The 22,498-nt window shown below is 42.9% G+C and overlaps 1 protein-coding gene across 2 annotated transcripts in view; it reads left to right on the plus strand.

Annotated features, from left to right (window-relative positions):
- The window catches only part of LOC121571478 (angiopoietin-1), a 66,908-nt gene that overhangs the window by 33,626 nt on the left and 10,784 nt on the right, over positions 1-22,498 (plus strand). The window contains exons 5-7 of one of the 2 annotated variants that reach the window (XM_041882959.2): positions 14,219-14,343; positions 15,302-15,403; positions 17,940-18,106. In XM_041882959.2, coding sequence (XP_041738893.1) covers positions 14,219-14,343; positions 15,302-15,403; positions 17,940-18,106 — 394 coding nt within the window. Of the gene's footprint in view, positions 1-14,215; positions 14,344-15,301; positions 15,404-17,939; positions 18,107-22,498 lie in introns of both variants that reach the window. The other variant, XM_041882958.2, reaches the window with a different exon arrangement.

A 22,498-nucleotide genomic window follows, 5' to 3' on the forward strand; every position in this document is an offset into this window, starting at 1 on the left:
TTGTATGCATGTGTCTATGTTTGTGTTGCTTCACAGTCCCCGCTGTTTCATAAGGTGTAATTTTATCTGTTTTTTAAATCTAATTTTACTGCTGGCATGAGTTACTTGATGTGGAATAGAGTTCCATGTATTCATGGCTCTATGTAGTACTGTGCACCTCCCATAGTCTGTTCTTGACTTGGGGACTGTGAAGAGACCTCTGGTGGCATGTCTTGTGGGGTATGCATGGGTGTCCGAGCTGTGTGCCAGTAGTTCAAACAGACAGCTCGGTTCATTCAACATGACAATACCTCTCACAAATACAAGTAGTGATGAAGTCAATCTCTCCTCCACTTTGAGCCAGGAGAGATTGACATATTAATGTTAGCTCTCTGTGTACATCCAAGGGCCAGCCGTGCTGCCCTGTTCTGAGCCAATTGCAATTTTCCTAAGTCCCTCTGTAGGACCTGCCTTGTTGATAGTGCTGTTAAGAATGCAGAGCAGCGCTTTATTATAGACAAACTTCTCCCCATCCTAGCTACTATTGTATCAATATGTTTTGACCATGACAGTTTACGATCCAGGGTTACTCCAAGCAATTTAGTCTCCTCAACTTGCTCAATTTCCACATTATTCATTACAAGATTTAGTTGAGGTTTACGGTTTAGTAAATGATTTGTCCCAAATACAATGCTTTTAGTTTTTGAAATCACCACCCATTCTGAAACTAACTGCAGCTCTTTGTTAAGTGTTGCTGTCATTTCAGTCGCTATGGTAGCTGACGTGTATAGTGTTGAGTCATCCGCATACATAGACACACTGGCTTTACTCAAAGCCAGTGGCATGTCATTAGTAAAGATTGAAAAAAGTAAGGGGGCTAGACAGATGCCCTGGGGAATTCCTGATTCTACCTGGATTTTGTTGGAGAGGATTCCATTAAAGAACACCCTCTGTGTTCTGTTAGACAGGTAACTCTTTATCCACAATGTAGCAGGGGGTGTAAAGCCATAACACATATGTTTTTCCAGCAACCGACTATGATCAATAATGTCAAAAGCCGCCCTGAAGTCTAACAAAACAGCCCCCACAATCTTTTCATCATCAATTTCTCTCAGCCAATCATCAGCCAGTCATTTGTTTAAGTATAGTAGCTAAAGGTCTCGTGTTGCCAGACATTATACTGTATTCTCTTTCAAGAAGATGCCTAGTTAAGGGCTCGACCCTTAAAAGAACAGTGAAACACATGCATATGTGTTACAGAACGTATTTCCATTGTGGTCCTCTTAAATAAATGGTTCAAAAATTAACAAGCATAAACATAGTAGGCCTAGGCTACACAGTGGACCTAGCCTACTAGGCATACTTTGGTTACACATATAACACATAACAAAATAAAGGACAGGAAGACATTGTCATAATAGCCCTACAGCATTACATACAGATATGATTTTTTTTTTATATTGCTCGATCATTAGCCAGCTTTTGACATTCTTTTAAAATGAAGTTATGGTCGCATGACGTTGAGTTGCTGTGGTAGTTTGTTCCACTCAACAGCGCCGGTATATAAAAAGGTGTTCTTAACAGATAGACTCTTAAATTTAAAACAGGCAATATCAGTCTCTGGCTTTGGTGTTGTATTGTTGAACATTTCTAATATAAGTAAAATAATTTGATAGGTACCTGGGGGCTAAGTCAGTAATAATGATATGGACCAGACCATGTTGAATTAACATGAGCCTTTTCTCTACATATAGTCTGCCAAGCTGATTAAAATACTCGATCTCCAGATGAGTACGAGGGGGAGTTTAAGTACAACTCTCACCAGCTTGTTTTGGCTGGTCTGTAGCGTATTAATATTTAGGGATGCTGGTGAACCATGATGTGCACGCATAATCAAAGTGACAGTGAACTAGTGCACCTGCCAGAGTCTTTAGGGTGTCACTATCAAGATAGGATTTGTATTTTTTGGTTTATCTTGGTTAAAACCTTCCAAGGTAGCTGACTGAGTTTTTTGGTGTAACCACTGAGTTGTCCACTTTGACACTAAAACCAGGGGACCTTGCAAGCTTTATTCTGGAACCAAATAAGATGGATTCTGTTTTTGCAAGATGCAGAGAAAGTTTGTTATCTCAAATCAAATCAAATCCAATTTTATTGGTCACATGCGCCGAATACAACAGGTGCAGACAATACAGTGAAATGCTTACTTACAGCCCTTAACCAACAGTGCATTTATTTTTAACAAAAAAAGTAAAAATAAAACAACAACAAAAAAAGTGTTGAGAAAAAAAGAGCAGAAGTAAAATAAAATAACAGTAGGAAGGCTATATATACAGGGGGGTACCGGTGCAGAGTCAATGTGTGGGGGCACCGGCTAGTTGAGATAGTTGAAGTAATATGTACATGTGGGTAGAGTTAAAGTGACTATGCATAAATAATTAACAGAGTAGCAGCAGCGTAAAAAGGATGGGGTGGGGGGCAGTGCAAATAGTCCGGGTAGCCATGATTAGCTGTTCAGGAGTCTTATGGCTTGGGGGTAGAAGCTGTTGAGAAGTCTTTTGGACCTAGACTTGGCACTCCGGTACAGCTTGCCGTGCGGTAGCAGGGAGAACAGTCTATGACTAGGGTGGCTGGAGTCTTTGACAATTTTGAGGGCCTTCCTCTGACACCGCCTGGTATAGAGGTCCTGGATGGCAGGAAGCTTGGCCCCAGTGATGTACTGGGCCATACGCACTACCCTCTGTAGTGCCTTGCGGTCGGAGGCCAAGCAGTTGCCATACCAGGCGGTGATGCAACCAGTCAGGATGCTCTCGATGGTGCAGCTGTAGAATTTGTTGAGGATCTGAGGACCCATGCCAAATCTTTTCAGTCTCCTGAGGGGGAATAGGCTTTGTCGTGCCCTCTTCACGACTGTCTTGGTGTGTTTGGACCATGATAGTTCGTTGGTGATGTGGACACCAAGGAACTTGAAGCTCTCAACCTGTTCCACTACAGCCCCGTCGATGAGAATGGGGGCGTGCTCAGTCCTCTTTTTTTTCCTGTAGTCCACAATCATCTCCTTTGTCTTGGTGACGTTGAGGGAGAGGTTGTTGCCCTGGCACCACACGGCCAGGTCTCTGACCTCCTCCCTATAGGCTGTCTCATCGTTGTCGGTGATCAGGCCTACCACTGATGTGTCATCGGCAAACTTAATGATGGTGTTGGAGTCGTGCCTGGCCATGCAGTCATGGGTGAACAGAGAGTACAGGAGGGGACTGAGCACGCACCCCTGAGGGGCCCCCGTGTTGAGGATCAGTGTCGCAGATGTGTTGTTACCTACCCTTACCACCTGGGGCGGCCCGTCAGGAAGTCCAGGATCCAGTTGCAGAGGGAGGTGTTTAGTCCCAGGATCCTTAGCTTAGTGATGAGCTTAGAGGGCACTATGGTGTTGAATGCTGAGCTGTAGTCAATGAATAGCATTCTCACGTAGGTGTTCCTCTTGTCCAGGTGGGAAAGGGCAGTGTGGAGTGCAATAGAGATTGCATCATCTGTGGATCTGTTGGGGCGGTATGCAAATTGGAGTGGGTCTAGGGTTTCTGGGATAATGCTGTTGATGTGAGCCATGACCAGCCTTTCAAAGCACTTCATGGCTACAGACGTCAGTGCTACAGGTCGGTAGTCATTTAGGCAGGTTATCTTAGAGTCCTTGGGCACGGGGACTATGGTGGTCTGCTTGAAACATGTTGGTATTACAGACTCAGTCAGGGACATGTTGAAAATGTCAGTGAAGTCACTTGCCAGTTGGTCAGCACATGCTCGGAGTACACGTCCTGGTAATCCGTCTGGCCCTGCGGCCTTGTGAATGTTGACCTGCTTAAAAGTCTTACTCACATCGGCTACGGAGAGCGTGATCACATAGTCATCCGGAACAGCTGGTGCTTTCATGCATGCTTCAGTGTTGCTTGCCTCGAAGCGAGCATAGAAGTGGTTTAGCTCGTCTGGTAGGCTTGTGTCACTGGGCAGCTCGCGGCTGTGCTTCCCTTTGTAGTCTGTAATAGTTTTCAAGCCCTGCCACATCCGACAAGCGTCAGAGCCAGTGTAGTACGATTCAATCTTAGCCCTGTATTGACTCTTTGCCTGTTTGATGGTTCGTCGGAGGGCATAGCGGGATTTCTTATAAGCGTCCGGGTTAGAGTCCCGTTCCTTGAAAGCGGCAGCTCTACCCTTTAGCTCAGTGCGGATGTTTCCTGTAATCCATGGCTTCTGGTTGGGGTATGTACGTACGGTCACTGTGGAGACGACATCATCGATGCACTTATTGATGAAGCCAGTGACTGATGTGGTGTACTCCTCAATGCTGTCTGAAGAATCCCGGAACATGTTCCAGTCTGTGCTAGCAAAACAGTCCTGTAGCTTAGCATCTGCGTCATCTGACCACTTTTTTATTAACCGAGTCACTGGTGCTTCCTGCTTTAGTTTTTGCTTATAAGCAGGAATCAGGAGGATAGTTATGGTCAGATTTGCCAAATGGAGGGCGAGGGAGAGCTTTGTATGCGTCTCTGTGTGTGGAGTAAAGGTGGTCTAGAGTTTTTTTTCCTCTGGTTGCACATTTAACATGCTGGTAGAAATTAGGTAGAACGGATTTAAGTTTCCCTGCATTAAAGTCCCCGGCCACTAGGAGCGCTGCATCTGGATGAGCGTTTTCCTGTTGATTTATGGCCTTGTACAACTCATTCAGTGCAATCTTAATGCCAGCATTGGTTTGTGGTGGTAAATAGACAGCTATGAAAAATATAGATGAAAACTATCTTGGTAAATATTGTGGTCTACAGCTTATCATAAGATACTCTCCCTCAGGCGAGCAAAACCTCGAGACTTCCTTAGTATTTGATTTTGTGCACCAGCTGTTGTTTACAAATATACACAGACCGCCACCCCTTGTCTTACCGGAGTCAGCCATTCTATCCTGCCGATGTAGCATATAGCCCGCTAGCTGTATGTTATCATTGTCGTCGTTCAGCCACGACTCAGTCAAACATAGGATATTACAGTTTTTAATGTCCCGTTGGTAGGATAACCGTAATCTTAGGTCATCCAATTTGTTATCCAATGATTGAAGATTGGCTAATAGGATTGATGGAAGAGGCAGTTTACTCGCTCGCCATCGGATCCTTACAAGGCACCCCGATCTACGTCCACGATATCTCTGTCTCTTCCTCACGCGAATGACGGGGATTTGGGCCTTGTCGGGTGTCTGTATGATATCCTTCGCGGCCGCCTCGTTGAAGAAAAAATCTTCGTCCAATACGAGGTGAGTAATCGCTGTCCTGATATCCAGAAGCTCTTTTTGGTTATAAGAGACGATGGCAGAAACATTATGTACAAAATAAATTACAAATAACGCAGAAAAACACACATAATAGTACAAATGGTTAGAGGGCTGTAAAACGGCAGCCATCTTCTCCGGCGCTGTTCTGAAAGCCATTTACTGATATTGGATAACTCTGCACTAAGGATCTCTTCTACTGAGACTTTGTTCTTATTGGACACCAGTAGAGCAGAGTCATCCGCATACAAAAACAAATTACAAGAGCAGGCTGATTTCATATCCTAATTTCATAGGAAGATAAGTGGGCCATGCATGCTCCCCTGTGGGACCCCACAGCTAATCACCTTTGCACTAGAATGTTTTCCATTAACATCCACCACATCCACCATTTTAACTTGTAGAGCATAATACTATGATCAGCCATGTCAAACACCTTCTGCAGATGCAGCATAACCATTCCACAGAAATGTCCCCGGTCAACTTATGTTCTGATAAAGTCAATTAAAAACAATAGACATGTGTCAGTGGAGTGGGACTTTCTAAAACCAGACTGTAGTTCGTTAAAAAAATATTATTGCTATTATATTCCTCTGTTCATAAATTAGTTTTTCCAGCACTTTAGACAGCACACTCAAAATAGATCAGTGGAGGCTCCTCAGAGGAGGAAGGGGAGGACCATCCTCCTCAGTGAATTTCATAAAAATAGAAATTGTAAAACATTGAAAAAGTTATCCTTTTTAGATAAAACTATACTAAACATATTCACGTCACCAAATAATTGATTAAAACACACTGTTTTGCAATGAAGGTCTACAGTAGCCTCAACAGCACTCTGTAGGGTAGCACCATAGTGTAGCCAGAGGACAGCTAGCTTCTGTCCTCCTCTTGGTACATTGACTTCAATACAAAACCTAGGAGGCTCTTGGTTCTCACCCCCTTCCATAGATTTATGCAGTAATTATGACAACTTCCGGAAGACGTCCTCCAACCTATCAGAGCTCTTGCAGCATGAACTGACATGTTGTCCACCCAATCAAAGTATCAGAGAACGAATCTAGAACTTAAAGCATAAGCTACAGCTAGCTAGCACTGCAGTGCATAAAATGTGGTGAGTAGACAATAGTTGAACAGTTTTCAACAAATATATTTTTTCACTTTCAGTTTCACTTACTTAGCTAGCAAATGCAGCTGGCTAGTTTAGTTACTCAAACACCCGGCTCAAACTGAGGGATGCTATGTTAGCTAGCTGGCAATGACTATCCAACACAACACTGGAACTCTTCAAAGTCAAGGTAAGCTTTTGGTTTTATTAATTTATTGCCACCGGGGCCCGCCGGTCTAACTGCTTACTGACTATACACTGTAACATTGCTGCATGATTGTAGCGGGTTTACTAGCGCATTAGTTATATTAGCTATGTTGACTAGGACGTTATTTTAGTTAATATGGGGACAACGATTTTGGCTGTGTGTAGCGGTTCTGACATGGTTTGGCTTGGAATGGTTTTTTCGCCTGGTCACATACAGCTGATGTGAGTTTCATTTGAAGTCTACAAATGAAGGGAAAAGGTGAGAGGAGGAGAGTGGATAGAGGCTAGAATGAATACAACATGGCTGCTATGAAAATGAACTCTGTTTATGCGTGATCAGGGGTGTATTCATTCTGCCGATTCTGTTGAAAAACGTTTCTTAAACGGAAGCAAACGAAACGGGGATAAAAAATACCTGAATTTGTCCAATAGAAACTCTCGTTTGCAACTGTTGGACTAATGTTTACACCCTAGATAAGCTAGATGCAGGCAAGGGTGTGCAAGGCGGTATTGAATGTGTCAATGTCTGTCCATGTGTCACTGTCTGTCATCTCAAATTTTCTCTCTAGACCTGTGTGCACTTACATTGTAAACTTTCCTTCATAGGCTAGGTGTAGCAACCTCATGATGGGTATAGGGAAAATTAGAGTATCATGTAGTAGCCTAAACCTATCGATGTTACATTGAACTGGGTAAATGGAATATGATTGACAGTCATCCAACATGCTGTAATACAAATAAGGCCATACTCATGAAAAAAAGAAATCGTCCTCCCTCATCGTAAAAGGCACTGACAGCCACTGAAATAGATAGAGGTCTATAGTTGCCCTTGTCTGGTTTGCAGCCCTTCTTGTGGATAGGGATCATTCTAGCATGTTTCGTATCCGTGGGATCTCTACCCTGCTCAGATATGTTGATTAAATGGGTGACACAGGGGCAATAAGTTCAGCACCATCTCTTAGAAACCTGGCAGGGATATTGTTGAGGCCTGTAGCTTTAGAGCAGTTTAGTTCAGACAGTCTCTTGACAACTTCTGCCTGAGACACTGCTGTAAAGGAAAAGGCATCAGCTTGTACATCCATCTTGCAGTAATAGCCTAGGACCTGACCCTTCCCATACACTTCAGTACAACCAGGTAGCTTCTCAACCAAATTTGAGGCAACTGTTGTGAGAAATGTATTGAGATTGTCAGCTACCACTTCCTTTATTACAGTTATTTTGTTTGTTATTACAGGTGCAAGATAAAAATATAAAAATAAAAAGGATATGAAATGAAAAAGGTGTTTGGAAACGGTTTGGCCTCGCAAAGGGGAAATGAGTTTTGTCCAGACTGTACAGTCATATCATGATGCCAATACCATAAACATGGTTCCATAAAGGGAGGCAGAGGGATACCCAGTCCCTTAAACTCTGCTTGAGGGAGAAGCCACAGTGGTCGTTCTTTTCCAAGAAGCACTCGTCACTCTTGTTACTCAGTGTGGTGCTCTCTTTATGGTAATGGTTTATCCTACTTCACCATAACAGCTAGGCTGTGGTTACCACTTGAGTGAAATGTTAAACAGCCACCGTTTTGGGTAATCAACTATTTTCTTCCTTTGTGTCTCCCCACTGCGATAATTAGGGGGAGCGGGGATTTCCCTTCGGCTCACCGCTTGACCCCGACAGCAACACGACCCTCAGGTTTAGTCAATGCAGTGAACTCATTGCCCCCCCCCGTCCCCCCCCCCGTCTCAACACAACAGCAAAATCCCAAACCCACTTGATCCCAAGTCTGCCCTCGATCACATTCAGTCACAGGAGATTTCAAGTAAAAGTGTGTGCTGGGATTGGTGGAGTTGTGTAGCGAGAAACCTTGCACCCTGTTCATGTTCGCTACTTTCTGCTGTGACGGCCCAGACCCCACACTGTTTCCTGTGGCTGTTCACCCGTACAACAGGAAATGAGCAGGCATGAATGGATATCTGAGCCATGGTAAGTGGATATGTGCATGGCATGATTAACACGTGCTTTGTATTAATCACGCTGTTCTACTTCATAGCTTTAATGTTCCATGAAAAAAATTGATCACCAGCTACCTCTTTTCATAGCTCTGACAGTAGGAACATTAAAGCTCTTGACTGATTGGCTCATATCAACCAATCCCTGTGACGTGCCATGTTGTGACCCAAATATGTCATTAGGGTTTATTAAGTCGCTAAAACATGTCGCTAACTGAAAAACAAGTCACTAACTGAAAAACAAATCACTAACTGACCTGGCAAGTAGTCTGCCATGTTCCACTTTGTCACCTAGTCAGCCATGTTATCTCCCTGTCAGCTCAGGGTGTTTCTGGGGTCACTGGGGCATCCAGCCTTCCGCCGGGATTGGTGGCTGCTTTAACGAGAGGAGAATGAAATGGAACATTGACGTCCTGGCTCCGTGGTTGGTCCCTTCCTCCTCCACGGTGGCGATGAGGGCCAACCGGGCGCTGGGGTCACCCGATTCACCCCTGCCGAATAATTCAACCTATAATGGCTCCTAGGGGAGGTCCTGTCCAGTGGAGGTAAAGGGGTAGGTAGTTCTCAACTGATCGCCTGTTGCAACACTCCCATTGCCGAATGGTGTCTAAATCTAGATGCGATGAAGCTCAGTTACAAGGGAGGATTTTTGGGGGAGGATTTGTTTGTTTACCAAACGGATTTGTGTTTTTGTTCGGGGAGGGTTAGCTTTTCGTGCCATTGGATGGCGTCTACTTGAGTTAGGCTCTGTTTTGAAAACTGAGCCCTAGCATTTCCTTTAATGCTCAGATTCAAATCATCACTGACACTTACTATGGGGAACAGTTTAAAAAGGGAGATCAGATTCTAAAATGCTATAAACATTGTTACTGAAGTTTGTCCAGAAACGTACAGTACCAGTCAAAAGTTTGGACACACCTACTCATTCCAGGGATTTTCTTTATTTTGACTATTTTCTACATTGTAGAATAATAGTGAAGACATCAAAACTATGAAATAACACATATGGAATCATGTAGTAACCAAAAAAGTGTTAAACAAAACAAAATATATTTTATATTTGAGATTTTTCAACGTAGCCACCCTTTGCCTTGATGACAGCTTTGCACACTCTTGGCATTCTCTCAACCAGCTTCATGAGGTAGTCACCTGGAATGCATTTCAATTAACAGGTGTGCCTTCTTAAAAGTTAATTTGTGAAATGTCTTTCCTTCTTAATGCTTTGAGCCAATCAGTTGTGTTGTGACAAGGTACGGGTGGTATACAGAAGATAGCCCAATTTGGTAAAATACCAAGTCCATATTATGGCAGGAACATCTCAAATAAGCAAAGAGAAACGACAGTCCATCATTACTTTAAGACGTGAAGGTCAGTCAATCCGGAAAATTTCAAGAACTTTGAAAGTTTCTTCAAGTGCAGTCGCAAAAAACATCAAGCGCTATGATGAAACTGGCTCTCATGAGGACCGCCACAGGAAAGGAAGACCCAGAGTTACTTCTGCTGCAGAGGATAAGTTCATTAGAATTAACTGCACCTCAGATTGCAGCCCTAATAAATGCTTCACGGAGTTCAAGTAACAGACACATCTCAACAGCAACTGTTCAGAGGAGACTGTGTGAATCAGGCCTTCATGGTTGAATTGCTGCAAAGAAACCACTACTAAAGGACACCAATAAGAAGAAGAGACATGATTGGGCCAAAAAAAAACGAGCAATGGAAATCTGTCCTTTGGTCGGATGAGTCCAAATGTTTGATTTTTGGTTCCAACCACTGTGTCTTTGTGAGACGCAGAGTAGATGAACGGATGATCTCTGCATTTGTAGTTCCCACCGTGAAGCATGGAGGAGGAGGTGTGATGGTGTGGGGGTGCTTTGCTGGTGACACTGTCTGTGATTTATTTAGAATTCAAGGCACACTTAACCAGCATGGCTACCACAGCATTCTGCAGCGATATGCCATCCCATCTGGAGTGTAAGGGTTGGTGTGAGGTGTAACCCAGGTGCGGTGCAGGATATACAGTAGGCAGTAGGCAGAGATGGTGAAACAAGGATCTTTACTGGTGGTCCCGAAGCCAGAATACAAAATAACGGACTTATCACGATAAAATAAAGGCAGGGGGCAAATAAGTCTCCAAAAACCGGCTGACAGCCAAAATACGAAATACTACCTACGACTGAATCAAATAACGAAACAGGGAAAACACTTCTGAAGTACCTGTACATAGGTCTCCGATCAGACACTGAGTAGTACTGCTGGACATAGAGAAACTAACAGAGAAAAATGAGCAAGGGAACACAGGGAAGTGAGGGCATAAATACACAGGTGAACAGGTAGACACAGGTGACACCAATAGGATACTGATTAGTCCAGACTGTGAGTGAGGAGGTGCCTAAGGTTGTCGGAGGATGACACCTAGTGGGTCGCTCCGGAACTGCGACCCCCTCCTGTAACACTCCAGCCTGTGTAAGGGCTATTTGACTAAGGGGAGTGATGGAGTGCTGCATCAGATGAACTGGCCTCCACAATCACCCGACCTCAACCCAATTGAGATGGTTTGGGATGAGTTGGACTGCAGAGTGAAGGAAAAGCAGCCAACAAGTGCTCAGCATATGTGGGAACTCCTTCAAGAGTGTTGGAAAAGCATTCCTCATGAAGCTGGTTGAAAGAATGCCAAGAGTGTGCAAAGCTGTCATCAAGGCAAAGGGTGGCTACTTTGAAGAATCTAAAATATATTTTGATTTGTTTAACACTTTTTTGTTTACAACATGATGTGTTATTTCATAGTTTTGATGTCTTCACTATTATTCTACAATGTAGAAAATAGTAAAAATAAAGAAAAAACCCTTGAATGAGTAGGTGTGTCCAAACTTTTGACTGGTAATGTTACTGTACTTCTCGTTTATTTATACTTCTTTACATTTTCAATGCCTTTTCAACTTTTTTTACTAGTCCAACCATCTTTGATGTGGCCAGATGCCACTGAGCTCAGGTTTAGGTCGTCATTATTACCGAAACCTTATTATAGCACAATGAGCCAAGGACCGTTATTAATGGTAATTGACCTCAGTGTTGGAACGCTCTTAAAAGTCTCTGGCCGCTAAATATGATTTTCTTTCACGGTATTCTATTATCCCACCTAAAGAAAGGCATCAATCATTTTTACAGCTGGGATAGCCATGTCTGGACGTAGTAGGATCTTATTTTAATTCCCCGCATTTAGCTCAGAGTTCTATGCAATGCTTCAAAATGGCATTTACGGTGAGAGTAAATCATCAGATGACTTCTATTAAGGCCTTTTATGATTGAACTATGCTCATGTTTTAAGCATACTCATTTGTCTTGACGTGACACCTGACGCTGCAAAGAAACTCTGGAGGAAATAGAGAGAATATCCATGAGGTGTGTAATTGCACCATCTATCATGGACTTATTCCAGACTTCTATTGAACCTATTTGGGTTTGCTTGACTTTCACTCAGATCTTTGTTTGTGGGTTTGAGTCGATTTTATTGTATTTTTTAACATCCTTTCGAATTGAGTCTGCTAGATCTGTCACAGTCCATTTTGGTTCATGTTCTTGTGTTTGTGTCCACGTGTGTCCATTTGACTCCATGAGGTGCCTTCAGGGTCCACAGTGGGATGCATAGGGACCTTTTCAATCCCCAGGGGTCTTTGAGGGGCCTCACGGGTCTGCTTGGGTCCATGTAGGTTCATGAGAGTCCTTTTAGCTCTGCGTCTCGGCCTCTCTGGGTCCATTTGGGCTCATTTGGCAAGGGTACTGATTTATGCAAACACCCAAGCCCTGCTGTCCTTTTCACATGAACCCCCTACTGAATACGAGTCCCCACTGAACCACAAAATATTTGTCTGTAAATAAATATTGGGACATAAATAATATTTTCAGAGCCAGGCTGCAAGCTGTTCAAGGGTGCCGCTCCTATAGGAGGGAGTCCCCAGTCTCTGGTAGACTTCAACCACGCCGTTGATTGTGAAATTTGTCCTCTCTGTGATGGACTTTGAGTCAGAAAGTTCCCATCTCTCCCACCTCTCTAATGCGTCCTGCCATCTCCCAGTGTGAGGTAAATTGAGGCTCGACAGGGCCGGCCTTTTGTTGTGTTAGACTCCGCAGCGCAAGGTCCCACTCCGTCAACCTGTCACAGCTGGATATTCTTGTCGCTGACACTCAATACTTCGTCAAAATGGCCGAAATAATACGCCTAACGCGCAGCCTGTGTCTCCACTGGCTGTTCAGCTGAGGAGGGAGGATCAAAGTGGAGTGTAAGGATCACTGACACATTTCGCTTTGACATCCCCTTTGCGTAAACAATCCCAATAGCAAAAACAATGGTGTAAAAACTGAGATGCGCCCCCTCATTTTGGAGGGGGAAAAAATTGAATTTCCATCGACATAACAAGGGCTTGGAGGGTAAATATAAACCACTTGTTATAACAGGAACTTGACATTTATAGCTAGTAGTGTTTTGTCCTCAGCCCCTTGCTTGGTTTCAAAATATTGCCGCCATAATTATCTACAGATGGAAATAGAAACAGCTGTCTCTTTGAACAGTCCTGTCAAAGGTAGACACCCTCTCTCTCTGGGCGGGAGACCATCCACTTGACAAAACTGCTTTTCTCTTGCTAATAAGCCAGCCAGTCACCCTCTGATTTTATCATGAGTTATATGGATATCCACACGGAGACCTTGTAGTTTGGCTTCTGTGTCACCTTTCTTACATATTCATTTTCTGGAATGTAAAGATGGTAATCATGATAAATGAAAACTGTCAGTTTTGATATTACAAAACCCCCACTGCTTGATGGCTCATATGTGACATGAAACTAAAGGTAGTTAATTATTTCTTTAAATACTGTGATTAAAAATGACATACCAAAATAAAACTTAAGCAAATAGAAAAACCTCAAAGGGTCAGTCACCAGGTATAGATTTATATTACTCTGTAAACTCAGCATCAAGGTCATTCACATTTTTACAGATACAGATATACAGTACCTGAAATTAATGTTAAAACAGTGTTACTGTAAGCTACATTTTGATTTGAGCATTGCACAGCATGCTGTCTTGATTGAGACAAGAACAGTCGATTATTGACGTCGTTATACTTTCATCAGCATATCCCCCCCATTTTACTAAATCCCTTTTTATCGCTTAAAGCATACCTATGTTGGATGACCTTTCAACATGGAGTTCTTTTCAACACATTCTAACTCACACCTTATGTAGGTTACCTGACAAATGGATGGGTAGACGTGCAAATGATTTTTTTTTAAAGCGACAGCTGTCATACAGTATATTTTGGTAATGGATAGAAAACAGCGGCCAAGTGCTGAGCACAGGGCTTTTAAAGACCTAATTGACACCTGTCAGTTAAATATGTCATATGAATATGATGGTATATGGAAGTTGCTTGTTGATACTTTGAAAGTAAAACTCAATTTAACTGTGACAGTTTAACATTTAAATGCTACATCTGAGCGGCTAATGTTTGTTTTGTTTAGGAGTACAATAGACTACACTGTCTATTTTCTGAAGTCTTTCTAGTACCAGTCTGAATTTCCACAGCCTGAAGTTGTGATGCCAAATATGTATCCCATGTTTCCTCAGTAGTCCCAAACAGCACGAAGAGGGTGGACGAAGAGAAGACGTTTCGAGACTGTGCCGATCTGTACCAAGCTGGCTTCCACAAGAACGGGGTCTACACCATACATATCAATGCCCAGGAGACCAAAAAGGTGGGCAGCCAAACAGAGCTTTATATAGGGACTGCCATCTGAAGATAGCTACCGTTTCATCACGTTAGGCAGCTCTTTGATGGGTGTTTAATAGAGGTTAGTGTATTTTTGTTACTAGAGCAAGCTTCAACTCTGTCCAAGAAAGCCAAAGACATTAACCCACTGGTTAGCAGCCAATGGAGGGGGTTATGATAGTTATTGGCTGCTTCAGTGCTTCAGGAATAATCGAAGGCTCAAAATATACACTTGGCAGCCTGATGAGGGCAAGGGTATACAAGAGGTTGGCGGGGGATGAGGAGGGGGGTGAAACAGGTGTTCACCACCTCAACAGGGTGCTGCCAGACCTCAGACAGATGGCAGGGAGGTTTGAGGGGGAAGGTTGGTGGATGAGTGAGGGATGAGGTGGAGATAAAGGAGAAAGCATCGTGTCTGGTTTCTGAGAATAATTCTGTCAGGGGGTATTATACCCAGAGTGGGCGCTGTGTGTTCAGCTGGGGTCTTGGCCGAGGTGAGAGACCTCCAGACATTCTCCACTCCTCAAACAAAAAGCACCACAGCAGATAGATACCCCTGTTATCAGCTTACATAGGACAGATGCCTGGGTTAAGGGCCATGTTCCACCCAGGTGTCCACTGGTATGTGTCCAGCTCCACACCACTGGCCCCATCCACTTTGATCTGAACCAGGCCTGGGATTGGGATCACCTCCTGGGAGTTGTTGGAGGATCAAGAGACATTTATTAAGCTTGAGGAGGACTCAAAATACTTCAAATTCCCCCTGATGATTCATGAGAAGGAATCACTAGTTAGGCCCGCTGTATTTTAGAATGATGGTTCACAACAGCAAGTTTAACCTACCATGTCTATATTTGTGCTTTAAAATGTAAGATAGGAGCATGTAGAATGTGTTTGTAGGCGGTCTGAGAACTTAATGATTGTCCGTGTATGTGTGTTTACAGGTGCATTGTAACATGGAGACCGCTGGCGGTGGATGGACAATCATCCAGCGAAGAGAGAATGGCAGCGTGGACTTCCAGAAAACGTGGAAGGAGTACAAGATGGTAAGACAAGAAGAATAACAAACAACCCAACTCTACAGCACCACACGCTCAAGATAAAGCCATGCATTGATGAGGAGTCTGTTTCCAACACACATCCTCTGTTACAGTAAATTATGACAAATGGGTGTACTCTCGCCTCTCTGTCTTTGATTTAACATGTTGAAATTGAGGTAGGATTATCTTGTGTTCTCAAGTGGCCAGGCCCATGTGGAACAATCCTATCAGATGTTTCCTACCCGGCAAAACCAGCTGTACCACTAGAACATATGCACACTGGGAGGGATTCCCCAGCCATCAGATTAGAGACACTAACTTGAGTGTCGGAGGCTGGCGTGAAACCCAACTCAACCCTGGGCCTGACACACTGTTGTTCTTCATTTTAAACAGGAAAGCGTTAGTCCGAAAACAATACATTTGTTTAGTCTTATGTAACCGCGGCAGGTGTTGTGATCAACATCTGCTGGATAGGGAATGGATAGCGACTGGTGGGCTAAAAGAGGCTCTGTTTGGTTTTAGGCACAATGAGCGACCCCATTGCCGTTCCTATTATCTGTAGCGTATGCTAACACAAAGTAGTTAGAATAGCAGCTGGACACCAGATTCAATATGGAGGGTGTTTTAATGACCGATCTGGGCAGATGGGAATAGATGATCTGCAGAGGGTAAACATAGATTTGGCAAGGGTGAAAAGGGTTGGGCTCGTTTGGAGGGTAAAGAGGTACGGACAGAGAGTCCAGCTGGTTAGAAGCGGTGAGGGAGCCATGGCACCCCTCCAGCCAAGGGTGGAGAGCGTGGAATACATGTGGCAAGGGAATCAGCACGGACCCTGGCACTGCCACCGAATACTGGCACACCATCGGTGTGGTCCTTTGCCTCCCTCAGAGTTCCTCCTTGAAGAGCCTGAAGGTGATTGATAGTGTTTTATTGTGTGATTAAATTCACTGCTGTTGGTTTATGTGGGCTTGTGCAATTTTATTCAATACACTTAAAGGATTCATAAATCTTACAGTCAAACTTCGATGGGCTATTCCCATTTTGTGGGAGTATGGAAAGCACTCTGGCAGCGTTCCCTACTATTAGTCGTCAAGTATGTGATCTTATGACCGTAATGTTTATAATTATATTAGCAGTACTAGATATAGTATGTGTAGCAGGATAATAAATGATGCATGCATTCTCTAACCAGTATGAGACACCAAACAATTTGACAATTTCCAATACCTTATTAAATAAGTATTTGTCAGAATGTATGGCAAACTTTATGAAATAAGACTTCCTATCAATCTTTATCATTTTACAAAAAAATGTACTTCACTACCCAACAATACTTCAAACCTCCTCTCTGAAATTACCGGTAGATGCATTCAGCCAGGTTTGCGTGTGTATGAACACTCAAATGTGGGACAATAGGAGGGAAGCACCAGTGTTTGACTCCAACCATTCCAGCCTACAGCCAGGTTTCCAGAGATTAAACTGAGTCATAAGGGGTGGCATTGGACAGCGCTAAAAGGCAGATCGGTCTGAGCGGGAAGTCAGATTGAGTTAAGGTCGTGGCCCAGCCACTTTCTCCTTCCACCCACACAGCAGGACGTGTCTCAGGCTGGAGGAATGACCCATATTTACTTTATACCTTCCACTCTCCTAATCACCACATGCTCTCGGCACAAACACAGACATCTCCCCCTTCAACCCACCCCCAACCCTTCCCAGCAATCATCAATGGAACCGTTCAGAGCTCCAGACCAGTCTCTTTGAGTCATCATGTCATACTAGTTTCTAATACTCCCCATTGCAAGTTAGTTACTGCTGCTGCTGTCAAAAGCACTTTGTCTACGATGGGAGTCATTGTGATCACATATAAACATTGTAATTGTTGAAATGATTTGAGAAGGCACGCTTGGCATTGCGTGCGTCTGTTGTCATTCTTCTGGACTGTGTAATAAAGGGGGTTTATTACGCGTTTGGTTTGGGTGGGGAGAGGAAGGGTGGAAAAGGTGCTTTGTGTGCCTTTTTCAGCAGATCCCAATTTACGCTCTCATAAACAGGTAGGGCTATTCATGCTTGGTTTCATGCTTTGTGTTCCACTGTATGAAATAATCCATGTTATATGTTGTAATATGTACCTGCTTTTCCATTATTATGCTTGGTTGAGTGAGTCTCTCTCATGGCAGTCACTATTAATGAGACCAAGCTGATGTGCATGAGTAGACAAGTGTGTGTATAAGAATGTATACGGTATAAAGGGCCATTATCAATGGTAGACACGATAGCCCAGTCTGAAGTCAAAATTGCATTTGCTTAGGCGTCAATCCTGAAGCAGTCATTGATGAAGACATTAAAAAAAGGTCTGAAATAATAACTCTATGACAAAAATGTTAATAACAAATTCCGTGGTGGAGAGATTGCATCTTTTCCAGGAAGACCTTGGAAGGGATCGGGAATGACTTGTATCCTGTATCCCGGAATTTACAGTAAGATTCCCTGTGGGCCTCAGTGATGACACTGGCCTCCTCTTCCTTTTCTTCCTCTGTTGCAGGGCTTCGGGATGGTTTCTGCAGAGCACTGGCTGGGGAATGAGTTTGTATACCTGCTGACCAGCCAGAGGCAGTACGCACTCCGTGTGGAGCTCACCGACTGGGACGGACACCAGGCCTTCTCCCTGTATGACCGCTTTCACATCGACAGTGAGAAACGCAACTACAGGTACTATTAAAGAGCTGTATCTTGATAAGCCTCAAATTCATGTTGCCACTACTGACTGATATCTAAAATGGAGACATTTCCATTTAATGGTATCATATGTCATAACAGATATTTATATACAGTAAAGTGTTTCCCCAACTGATACTTGGTTCTTGAATAAGGGGTGAAACTTTTTGCATCTTCAAGAGGGTTAAATATGCTTCAAACTCTGGCATATGCTTGGATTCATTAGATGTGGAAAACTACTGGAACATTCCAGAAATTTCCGAGCAATAAATGGTATTTGAGAGGAGATGGTCTCACAGTTCCAATTGAGGTGATTCGCCGGATTTGTAGTCCCTTCTGATAAGAAGCTACTCCAGTTTCTAAATGTCATCTTTTCAACTTTAGATGGATTTATGTTTGTTTTCCAAAGACATTATAGCCATTTATGCTGCCGGGAAGGGAGACACTTACAGCATGGCTGAAAAGCCTATACTTCAATGGTGTTTTGCAACGTTCAGATTTTTGGACCAAATGGTCGTGTCGGGTAGAGAGTGAGGCGATTGTCAATATCTAATTTGTGGAAATGTCTTGGATTATGTGACGACAGGATTTACTTTAAGAAGTCTCCCTCTTAAAGTGTTAGCACCTGGTGCACACACTCTCTGGGTTTTCTCTGTGGTCTACAGAAATGTTTTTTTTACGAATAACGCTATCGGGAGAGGTCAACCAATTTGTTTTGATTTGCTCAGAGACTAAATTCGGGTTTGTATGTTCCATTTTGAGGATCGGATAACTCCATCCCTTTTTACCTCTCAGCGTTTGATACTGACCGCACAGGCACTGACTTCCTTCTCCCTTTTGCATGGTATTTGGCAAGGGGAGATTTGTTAAGTGCGGAGGAGGACCATGTAGGATACGGTTCAATGGGTGATAATTCAGGTATGTTTATCTATGTAAAAGGACACTTGAACAGGGATAGTGATTTATTTGCACTCAAAGTAGATTATTTTGGACATAACGATGTGGTCTCTCTCTCTCTCTGTTTCTCTCTCCCTCCCTCTCTCTCCCTCCCTCACACACACAAATAAGCAAAGTACCGCACATATACTGTAACCTCTTGCTATTTTGATAGGGGAAACTGTGGTTGTTTGTGTCTTCGGGCAGAAAGAGGCGTCTTTGGGCCTACACTGGGCTTTAGTTTAGGGGAGGAAGGCTCGTCGGAGCTCGGACTGTTCAGGACTGAGTGGAGCAATCTAATCGGCCTGCTGATCATTATAAATAGATTTGTTCTCGCAACTAGTTGTGGTATGATAATCACTCATTGCTTCTCAGGAACATTGGCCAAAACAAACCAGAGGTCCAGGCCCCAAACAAACTGGTTGGAGAGGGCTGCCATCTATATTCGGTTCTCCTCGGCACTGGCACCTCCCCTTCGGAATCCCAAACAATCTGCGACAAAGTTCTTCAATTTGCATTTGTTGTACTGAGAAGTACGAGATTGTAGCGAGAAATAGCATGACATTTTGTTTTGTTTTTGGATTCTTTTGGGCATCGGTGGTGGGGGCTTTACTGGAATAGTACAATCTACACCGACAGACACATTTGTTAAGACACATAAACAAAAATAGTACGGTCATGCACACTCACACACACACACAAACACACACCGACCCACAAACCCACATGCAGCCGTTGCAAACCGTAGATGGCAATTTAAAGCTGTAGTCCACCAATGCACAAGTGTGCCCATTTATCATAAACAATGTGAAGCTTTGCCAGGAAATGTTTGCTTTACTGCCAGCTCATTAGTTGTGTCTAAATATAAAGCCAGACAGAATTTACTTGGTTAGAAAGAAGTGCAATTATTGCCCAGAGAAATATAGGATTCTAATCCTTAATCTAAATCATATACAGCAAGGACTAACTGTCACATTTATTACTGTTCTCCCTATTTTAATGATTTCCAAAGCACAGAGGCTGAGTAAGACTCGCCAACACTGTTTTATTCAGTATCCAGCCAGCATAATACATAAAATATAATAAAGCTATTAAATCAATACATCGTAATGTAGATCTTGGTTGTAGTTGGAGAAGTAAGTCAATTGGCCTGGTTCTCTTCTCAGGGTGTGACATAGTCATTTCCAGAGGACACAGTAGCAGTGCATTATGGGATTGATGCAGAAGTCTTGGATAGTCTGTGCAACTCTTCCCTGTTCATTGTGTTGAAGCCTTGCTTAATGATGTTTGTGCTGGCAATAGCTTGCATCCATATAAACATGAAATCATCTGATGAAACAGTATCTTAGAGTCAATATTACAGCAAGAGAGTACAGTGTTTGTGAAAATATTATCACTTGTTCTGTCTTTTAAATATGAATTAGTGTGTGCAGCTACCTTTCTTCTTCCTATTGCTTTTCTCCCCCATATTTTCCCATTATGTAATGTCTTATTTTACCCCTAAAGGACAATGCCTACCATGCCCATATATTACAATATACTGTAAGCTGGCGTCAACAATGCTGCTTAACTTATACTGTACAAATACTGTTGACATTGCTGGAAGAGTATTTACGGGCTGACCTTGTAGCGCAGAACTACACAGCTCCCACTGAACCATGACCACACAGGCTTGAGAAATTAGCTTTTTGGTTTTCGCTCCGTTGTGAATCAGGTTACCATAATTGCTGAAAGCTATGTCTCTCTCTGTAAACCATACAAAGGAGCAGTCTATATAATGGACTGAAATTGTTAGCTTGGTGAAATAGTGGGTTGCAATTGAAATAGTGGGTTGTACAGTCATTTAGTCATGACCTGTAAATAGCGTTGTAATGAACTCCATTGTATCAACACATTAGTTTGATAACACTCATTTATCAACATTTACAGTATGGGCCTCAAAAAAAGGCCTTAGACCCTGTTAGGTGTCTTATTGGGGAAAGATCAATCTGTGGACAGATCTTATTCATAATGCATTTGTGTCTAATCTTGTTTTATTAAGTTGTGTATTGTTTAGAAGGTGTGCTGTGAACCAAAACACTAGTGTTGTTGCAAGGTTTGACTAACAAATGGATGGGGCCTCACATTAAGGTTTTTCGTTTCCAGGATATTTTTTGTGTGTGTGCATGTGTGTGACTGGGAGGTCAGGGAGAGTATTTCCGGGGGTCGGCCGGGCATGAGATAGCCCCACATACATGTTATTCCTCATGGGACGGGGTCAAGTAGACAGCCATCAGTCAGGGGTCAGAGTCAAGTAGACAGCCATCAGTCAGGGGTCAGAGTTGATAACATGACACAGGCTACAGAAGGGCTCTGACCCATGCCTAACATCTTTTTCAACATAAGTCTGAGTAGTGGTCCTGTACCACACTGATCCAGGGGGAACATTTTACATATTAACAATGCATATTGAAGTATTGAATTATGTAACTGTTTAGGCTACTCGTTAATCCTTTATAAGCTATTTAGAGTTTCAGTAAATATTAAATACTAACTACAGTATGAGTTATTTAGGATGATTACTTTATCTACATTATAAACGGAATGTTTATTTTTATTTTATAGTAATTTTTTATTTTATAATAATTTAATTCATGGTCATTTGTGCTTGCATGCATGTACCATACTGAGTATATTTCACTGTATTTATGCTTTAATGTTGCATGTGAGGATTTAATACAGCACCCTAGGCATTTAATAAAACCATCATCTCCGGAACATTTAAAAATAAAACTATGTTAAAAAGCTGTATGGGAGTTGCTAAACGTATGTATGGACACAAGTGAGGTTTACAGCTACACACTCTCCTTCACATGTACGCCGAAATCCTCTCCGTTGGAGAAAAGCCCTGTATGTTTACTCTTCAACTGACTATTACATCTTTATTCAATATCCTTCCTCTCCAACCAGCCAAGTTCCCTAAATCCCGGGATATCTCCATATGATAATAGAAGATCCCGGGTGGAATCAGACAATCCCCTCAGATGTATTTGATGTGGGGATTTTGAGGAGGACTTGGCAAAGGGGGGATTGTCTAGCTCGGCTGCGACCCCTCTGTCCTAGCCTCGCACTGAGATGGGATCCCTGATAACCCTAACTCCTAGAGCTCAGTTTACTCATCCAACACTCATCCGGACTGCAGTCTGCCTGATAACCACAGTACAGTGGGGAGGCAGCAATGCTGAATACTGTCTGTCTGTAAATCAAATGCTAAGGTAGCTGTATTCAACGTTATGTTGTGAATATAAAATTAAAAGATGATTTAGGTGAGCGGCTGTAGTATTATTCTGATATTTTATGACCCTTTCGTTGAGTTGCAGTTTAAGGTTTTACTTGAAAGAAATTAACAGGGGATGCATACAGTATGATCTACCTCAGTGATTACAGTCGGTGTGTGTGTGTGTCTGTATG

Source organism: Coregonus clupeaformis, chromosome 8, assembly GCF_020615455.1.
Source record: "Coregonus clupeaformis isolate EN_2021a chromosome 8, ASM2061545v1, whole genome shotgun sequence".
NCBI classification, from domain to species: domain Eukaryota; kingdom Metazoa; phylum Chordata; class Actinopteri; order Salmoniformes; family Salmonidae; genus Coregonus; species Coregonus clupeaformis.